This window comes from Pseudomyrmex gracilis, unplaced genomic scaffold (assembly GCF_002006095.1).
Source record: "Pseudomyrmex gracilis isolate BER0280 unplaced genomic scaffold, ASM200609v1 scaffold_919, whole genome shotgun sequence".
In the NCBI taxonomy this organism is placed as follows: Eukaryota; Metazoa; Arthropoda; class Insecta; order Hymenoptera; family Formicidae; genus Pseudomyrmex; species Pseudomyrmex gracilis.
Window position 1 is genome coordinate 839 of NW_018021503.1, and position 9,121 is coordinate 9,959.

Consider the following 9,121-nt stretch of genomic DNA (forward strand, 5'->3'; position numbering starts at 1 on the left):
TTTTAATGTGTTGACTATTGCACATGTTTCATCACATCACAGAATTTTTAGAGTGAAGAGGTTATGTTACGCGCGCAGACTACTGCATCGAACGCAATCGAGATGTTACAACAAACCCTGAGAGCGCTGTTACAATTGACTCCCACTGATCATCTTTTGTAAATACATATATTGAATGGAACTTGCAACATAATTTATATTAAAAAGCGCTGAATATCACTTATAACAAATCAAAATATTAGAAAAAATGTTTTATTATTACGTGCACAATATAAAATGTTATTAATAATTTTCTACAGAGTGGAAAAAACGTTTTTATACTAAGAAAATTGAATAACTTTATTATAATAATTTTAAGTTAACATACAAATTCAGAATTTTCGCTAACGTAAGAACTCAAATAGGAAAACATAATTAAAAACAAAAAAAAAATTTTTTTAACTCTATAATATTTTTTTATTGACTGTTACAATTGCCCCATGTTACAATTGACCTTTCTCACCCCACTTATGTTATTTCCTATGAGAGAATACATTAAATTTCTCCATTTATTGTAGTAATCACCTTAGGATTTCTCAAAATTGTCACGTGATTTCCTTCGACATACTGTATCGTTACATCAGATGTTATCTAGAAAACATATGCATCATTGTATGTATCACATCTACAAATTCTGATAATACTGACAAGTCTGATGCAATATCAGATCAGAAATTATAATAACTTTTGTGACATACCTTATGTAAACCGTAATCCTCGTCGGCTTCAAGCACAGAAGAATGTGTAGGTTTCAGCAAAGTTATAGGCAATTTGATACGTGGTATAACAGAAGTATCATATTTCTGAAGAATAAGTACATGTTTATACACTGTTGTATACAGTGTCCTCAAATTTGCAAGCGAGAGCATTGAGTTATGAGCCAAAAAGTGTTTTGCAAAAATATCAAATCTTTTGTCGTCATTTTTACACTTTTGCAATTCCATCAAGAAGTCCTGCGCGACAGTATAAAAAATCAAATCATTATATTAAATATGTAAAGTACATTATATCAATGTATTATATTAAAAAATACCTTTTTACTTATTTCGATGTTATAACTTTTCAGAATACCAATCAAAATAGAAACTTGCATTTCTGCATCATTACTTTCTGCAGATTCTACATACAATTTTATATAATGCTTGCTTAGTAACACTAAGTGATCAGGTGCACCATCGATAAGAACTATCCGACCTTTAAAGCCTACAGTTTCCAATCGTGTTGCAAGTTCTATTGCGAGAATAGCTCCGAAGGAATATCCAACCATGACAAAATCTTTTTTGTCTTGTAATTTTTTTACTATAACCTGCCATACATCCAAAAAGTATTTCTCAAACTTTATAGATTCTTAAAAAATATATAGAGTGTCCGTAAAGTTTTGACACAGCCAAAGTATGGAGATAGATTGAGTCAAACTGAATAAGGAAAGTTATTCGCCATATTGCAAAATGCGCAATAATTAATAAGATACAAAGTAATAACTGTGTGCCAATGAGCGCGTGAAAAGCGATGGTTCTGACTTTGTAGGCGTGTGTGATTGTCCGCTGATCGCGGAAAGCAGTGGCTTCTTATCCCTCGAGCGCTGCTCGCTCCTTTGCGTACCGCCGAATAACGGCTGATCGCGAAATCAGTCGAGTCACACATCGCGCTCATTTGTTTACTCCGCCTCTCGTTGCTTTGACAGTCACACACCTACGCCTACAGAGTCAGGACTATCGCTTCTCACGCGCTCATTGGCACACATTTATTACTTTGTATCTCATTAACTATTGCGAATTTTGCAAAGTGGCAAATAACTTTTCTATTCAGTTTGACTCAATCTATCTCCATACTTCGGCTGTGTAAAAAATTTTACGAACACTCTGTATGTACCCAGGTATGTAACCAAATCTATCGAAACAGATTTTGCCAAATGCTTGTTACAAATTTTGTTACCAGAAAGACATCAAATATGATGCAGAGTTTGTTTTATCTGGCAATGTTGCAAAATTGCTAGCAAAAATATATCCAAGCTTGTTAACAAAACGTAACAGCAAATTGCTGGCAAAAACCGAGCAAAGCTTGCACATAATTTGAGACCAAATTGACGCCAAATATGAAGCAAGATCTGCGTAACACGACTTGATAGCAAAATAACAACAAAAACTGAGCAAGACTTGCAGTTTAGTTAAACTATATGGTATTTAAAAGGCTATTTAATTATATCTTGACTTATTTCTAAATTGTATATACACACTATCTATAATCCATAATATATATAAAATTACTTTTACATTTGAGTATTTAACCTATTTTTTTCCAATAATTAAATATTAAGATGACATAATGAAATACTTTTTTAGCAAACTAACTATTAGAAAATTTATACGAGCGATGCTAGATGTACGCGCATTTTATGTATGTATAAACTTGTAAAGAATTATTGACATATATCCTAAATTTATTTCTACAAATTATATACATATATATATATAGAAAAGACAAATAGCTCCAAAGATTTTAAAATTCAAGATGAGAGGCAGTTGAAGCAAGACACGGATGTTGTTGTGCAAACTCGTGAAGATGATTTTTATTTCAAGATGTAATGTGTATGTATAATGTGATAACGTTTCGACCATCGGTTTAGGTCTTTATCACAATCTTTAGTAATATGCTGTTATTAAAGTCGTCGTGTAACGAGATGGATACATGTTAACACGTGAGCTGTCAATTACTGATTGATCAATTATACATACATCACATTATACATACACATTACATCTTGAAATAAAAATCATCTTCACGAGTTTGCACAACAACATCCGTGTCTTGCTTCAACTGCTTTTCATCTTGAATTTTTATATATATATAAAATCTTGGTAAATATACAGAAAAGAAGATCCCCCTCCGATCGGCTTCTCGTTCACATATATTATTAAGATTACCTTCCTGAGTAACAATATAAAGGTTTTAGCCGTCGCTCATTGTTTATAAAAAAGTTCAGAACAAAAAAAGTTTCATGAATAAACTATCGTTTTTCGACACCGTGTACATTTCAGAAGGAAATGAGTAATGTTTATGTTGCCAACAATGTGTGTATATGTAGCATACCTCGAAAGTTTCTGTTTTGTTTTGATTTCTTCGTTTGTAATCGTCTTTTCGCTCAAAGTGTAATTTTGATACTAGAATTGATGTCTTTTTCGACATAATGAGTGCAATGTATCCACTACATTAAATGTGAGATGTATTTATGTAAAAATATATGTTACACACAAACATATTTATGGGTTGAATTGCTATACGATTTATTTTCATTTCTTTATTGTAAGCATGTAGGCAGGGGGGGGGCTGCGCCCTCCGCAGGTGTTGCGGCTTCGCCCCTCCTCCCTAAAAAAAAATAGAAAACGACTTCTGATTACAGCTTCATATCGATAGTATGTATGTGATTTTTAACGACACTTAATCAGAAGTCGTTTTCTATTTTTTTTCGAGGGAAGAGCAGGAGGAAGGGGCGAAGCCCCTCCACCTGCGAGGGAGCGCAGCCCCCCCTGCCTACATGCTTTCAACACATTAAAAAATGTATATGTTGTCGGGAAAAAAGATTTATTTATGAAACTTTTTTTGATTATAACTTTTTTATAAACAATGAGCGACGGCTAAAACTTTTAGAAACGTACTCAGGAAGGTCATATTAAAATATATGAACGAGTAGCCGATCAGAGGGGGCTCTCCTATTCTGTATATTTACCGTAATCTTTATACATAATATATGTAAAATTATGTTTACATTTGAATATTAACTTGACAATAATTATATAAATCTTAAAATGACATCTATGTGAAATATTTTAATATTTATATTTTTTACAACAATTAATTGTCTGTATAATATTTAATTTTAAATAATTTTACAATATTTCTATATTATCAAATATATAACTTAGATTATGCATGTACGCAATATTTATCGTTTATTAATACATAATTGAATTTTCCTAAACAGATATGAAAAGCGATTAAGTATTATGGCCAAACTGCATTCTCCTAATAGAATCAATTAAATTTTCACTATTTGGTTCAGTGATAATATCACTGATTTGCAGTGAAAAAATACCTCTCGTAAAGTTAGGTGTCAGTAACAGAGTAGTTTTACTAGGAAACAGTTAAAAATTCGCTGATTTACTTAGTAAGTAACAAATAGTTTTATTTAGAATCAGTAACAAAATGTCTCACTGAATGCCATTAACATTAGTTTTAAAGTGATTGATTGTGAAAGTTTCAATGACTAAATTGATAGAGTGCTCGCTTAGTAATCAGAGGGTTCCAAATTCCAGGTTCAAATCCAGTCGAGATGATTTCTAACACAATGNATTTTTTCTACAAGGTAATAATAAGACAACATAGAGAATAACTAAGAAAACTTATTCGAGAACATAAATTATGAATCTAAGTCATTTTTTTATATTATAAATGTCATTTTGCTATCAAATCGTGTTGCGCAAATCTTGTTTCATATTTGGCGTCAATTTGGTCTCAGATTATGTTATCAAGCTTTGCTCGGTTTTTGGTAGCAATTTGCTGTTACTTTTTGTCGACAAGCTTTGGCAACAAAATCGAAGCCTAATGCGGACACAGTTGATGCCAATTTGCTGAATATTTTTGCTTAAAATTGCTGACAATTTGCTGGCAAATTGCGAACAAATTGTTTACTGGGTACAAACATTACTACACTACAAAAACTATTTACGGTTTACCTGTTCGAGAATCTCAACCATCTTTGACAAAGTATTACAAGTGGAAATAACACCTGTATTATAATGCAAAGATGTTGCAGTAAATTTAATATACATCTCTAAATGATTAAATATAGTTCCACAACCATCAAATCCTGGTATAAGAAAGACTTGAGTAGCACTTTCTTTGTTTTTAGACGACAAGTCTACAAAAATTTCAGAGATGAAATCTTTGTTTTGTACAATACCAAATATGTTCTGCTCGATTATCTTATCAGATGTAGCTTTTTCAGATGTTTCTTCAACAATGGCCTTTGTATCAGATATATCAAAGAGTTTTGCAAAGGTGAGGCTTCGTATTTCTTGTAAGGAGAGATACACGTTGAAGTCACGTTCCATAGTTTGTCTAATCTCCACTGCCATCATAGAATCTATCCCAAGCTCGGCCAGAGATGTAGTTTGACTTAATTTTTTAATGTCTTTTATATCTTATCGCATAAAATGGAAAAACGTCAAAAGTTAGAAAGAATATGTTAATTAATGTTAACACAATAAGAAAAATATAAATTTTGTATGTAAATTCTTACTCATAATAGCAGCAACAGTTTCAATGATATTAGATTCCGATGCTCTCTGTTTCTTTTCAGCCACCACCATACTGCTTACGATCGGCCGATTCTGAAGTAAGAATTTGTCGAGTTCGTTAAGGCAAGATAATATTCCTTGTTGCAGCGTACCACCAATAACGAGTTTTTTGTCGTTTTCCTGCATGTCAGCAACAAGACCTACATCACCTATAGCTCCCCACTGTATCGCTAAACCAGGAAATCCATCCTTTACCCTTCTTTCGCATATCCTTTCCATCACGGAATTAGCCATACCGTAATTAGTTTGGCCAGCGTTTCCTCTGCCACAGGAAACCGAAGAGAACACAACAAAATGTCGGAGTTTAGGGCAAATCTTTCTAGATAGTTTATCCAACATCAGTGTCGGCCAGGCTTTAGCTCTGAAAGATTCTACGAAACTTTTGATAGTTTGATTCTTTAAAACGTTATCTTTCAAAACAACAGCAAGATTAAATATAGCATCTACAGGTGCTTCTTTTTCTGTACTTAGCAAAAGATGTTCACAATCTATAGGATTGATAATATCATTATTTTTAACAATCGTTACGTTTACGCCGTAAGATCTCCATAACGAGACCTTTAGGCGTTGATAACCAGTTTTTATTCCGCTTCTTGAAGTTAACACGACATTTCTCGCACCCCGGGATATCAGCCATTCGGTCAATTCCAATCCAAAGCCACCTAGACCGCCAAGTATGATGTAAGTTCTATCGCTACGACAATAGTAACGACGATGTGCGATGATCGGCGCATTTACAAGACATTTGTCTGTCTCTTGAATATTCAAAATTATCTAAAATACATTGAAAAAACAAGAATGAAAATTTTGTTTAATTGTTAATTTTATTTAATTGTTATATATTAGGTATGTACCTTTCCTGTGTGTTTTCCACTTGCCATGTATCTAAAGGCTTTTTCGATTTCTGTTTGTTGGAAAATTTTAGCTTTTATGGGTTTGATAGCACCATTCTTAAGACCATCAGCCATTAATTTCAGTAACTCGGTCTTGTGATTGTGTTTTTCTCTTTGTAAAATCAAATCTAATAAAACACCGTAAAAAGAAATTCCTTTTCTAAATAATGATAGGTCTAAAAGATTGTTTGACACGAAGTCGAACTTTCCGATTTCCAAGAAACGACCGTTTTGCGCTAAACAACGAACAGACGCTATAAGTTTTTCTTCCGCCAATGAATTTAGCACTATGTCAACACCGCGACCGTTTGTCTGGCGCATAATCATCTTTTTGAAACTAGTGTCGCGCGAAGTCCCAATGTGATCGTCGGAAATAGCCGGAAACATTTCTCGGATAAATCGTCTTTTTTCAGCAGTGCCTACTGTAGTAAATACTTCGCATTTTTCACGTAAGGCAAGATGAATTGCTGACTGTCCAACGCCACCGGAACCAGAGTGAATAAGTACTTTATCACCCTTTTTCATTTTTCCTTTAATATATAAAGCATAATACGACGTGCTGTATACACAAGGAACCGTAGCCGCCTCTTCGAATGTCCAAGTATCTGGTATGACCCATTGTAAATCATTTTTCAAAACGACATTTGCGATGCACCTTAAAGTACACATATGTATGACTGATCATTGTATAACATATTTTTTTTTTCATGAGCATAAATATGTATAACTTATTATATATTGTTGCGTACTTATTGTTGCGTACTCCCATTACTCGTTGTCCTTTGGCATCAAATCCTACGTATTCCAATCCAAGAAACATACTTTCGAATCGCTCTTCGATGCCTAAAGTAGTTAATTTTCCTGTTGCCAACATTACATCTCTAAAATTGATGGACGAATAAACTACATGTACTAAATCATCACAATGGGAGTCGATGGATATATCATTCTCTATCCAACAAAAAGTACTTAGGTTACCACGATCCTGTATAAAAAATATGATAATGTTAAATTGTTAGAAATAACAAAAATATCGCAACATTATAATTAAATTCAAAATTTGCGAATGTTTTGCCTACCGTTTGACACAAGTAAGCAGCGGGAACAAATGCGGGTTCCGGAGCTGGCAAACAGAAATGTCGGTAAGAACCCCAAGTTTTATTAGGTCGCAAAATATTGACTGTCATATCTTTCTGCAACTGTTGCGCATAGAAGGGATCTTGCAAAGAAAATTTTGGAGCAGTCTCGTCTTGAATAAACACACCTCTAACAAGCTCGCCACCAGGCTCTTTTCTCAAGCAATTAATAAAGCCCAATAAACCGCACTCGAAATCGCCTTCACTAACAACTACAATTCATTTGTTCTGATTAAATGTTTCCTTCTCGTCTATAAATAGCTTCAAGTTTTCCACCCATTCAAAGTTATTATTGTTAATATAAACAACAGTTGTTTCTTTGATTGTAATTCGTTTTTTTAGAAGCACAATTATTTCTTTTTCAGTACGTTTTTCGAGAATAACATTTAATCCATATTGTTCTAGATTATCGTTGCTGATTAATGCAGAAAAGACACGATAAGATTCTGTTACTTCTGTTACGTCATATTTCTCACGCGATAATAAATAACCACCTTCTTCAAGAAAGAGTAAAAGTTGTTCTAGTAATCGTCGCTTTGACAAAATATTAAATCCGATAACCATTAAGACTTTGGTGTCTACGTGTTTCTTTAAATCCGCGATTGTTACGTTCGGTGGCAAGTCTGATGCGTTAAAACGAGTCAGCGATGTCATTAGAGTAACACTTGCCTGTACTAACGGCAAATTATTGCAAGCTTCAATTATCGCCGGAATTGCTAGTTCTTCTGTGCTCACAATATCTGCATCTTCCACCAGTTCGATGGCTTTTACTTTCGTAATTTGATGATCTTCCAGTGCGATTTGCGTTGATATACGTATTGCTTCGTGCAAAGAAACCTTTTCACAATCTTGATGCGCCACGAATCTGTGTTCCTCAATAACGGGATCTGCGTCTATTTGTCGGCGGGTGATCGAAGTAGCTTTCACACCCCAAATCTGTACGCCACCAGATACTATGAGATCTATGTTTTTATATATTTGTACTGGCAATTCTAAAAGAAAAATTGTACTTTGAGAAAAATGTNCCGCAAGAATAATCTTACACAATTTTCACATCTGTATAATATTTATATATTTTTGGATTTAATAATATTAATAATAATGTTATTATTATTGATAATAACCCGTAAGAATATTTGTCAATTCTTCTATCAAGTGTGTTTTCTGCGAGTAGAAAATACTCACACATTTTTAGTAAAAAGATGGAGAGAAAATTAAATACTTCATGTGGGACAAAAACTGGCAAAGTCCAATACAACTCCAACAAGCAAATTGTGAAAATATTGCACAAAACTAGCGTCATGAATGATGACGATTTTGCAATGATTGTACTAAGATGATTTGCCATAACGCAAAAGTTTTGTTAAAATAAAATTTTGTAAATAATATTTGTCAAAAATTGAAAAAGAGTCATTATGCATTTCCATAAGTATATACATGAAATACGTTGATTTNTTCATATGCAATTATATTCCCACACAGACATCCATCCATCTAGACATCCATTAGACATCTATTAGATGTCGCATGGAGCTGTTGACGTCTAATAGACGTCTAATAGAGTTTTTGTTCTGTGTGGGTTTCTACATATTTTAAACAGCACATACCCAAGTAGCATGAAAACGTTCAGCGAATGGTAATTTTGTGTTAGACATGTTTTGAGTTCGACCCCGAACACTGATCTAACATGTTGAAC

The 9,121-nt window shown here is 33.5% G+C and overlaps 1 protein-coding gene across 1 annotated transcript in view; it reads right to left on the reverse strand.

Moving 5' to 3' along the window:
- Window positions 1-476: 476 nt before the first annotated feature.
- The window catches only part of LOC109861672 (fatty acid synthase-like), a 42,377-nt gene continuing 33,732 nt past the window's right edge, over window positions 477-9,121 (reverse strand). Inside the window, 8 exon segments of the mRNA XM_020441407.1 lie at window positions 477-630; window positions 738-992; window positions 1,073-1,345; window positions 4,773-5,239; window positions 5,339-6,170; window positions 6,251-6,944; window positions 7,039-7,274; window positions 7,369-8,417. Coding sequence (XP_020296996.1) covers window positions 535-630; window positions 738-992; window positions 1,073-1,345; window positions 4,773-5,239; window positions 5,339-6,170; window positions 6,251-6,944; window positions 7,039-7,274; window positions 7,369-8,417 — 3,902 coding nt within the window. The 3' untranslated portion in view covers window positions 477-534.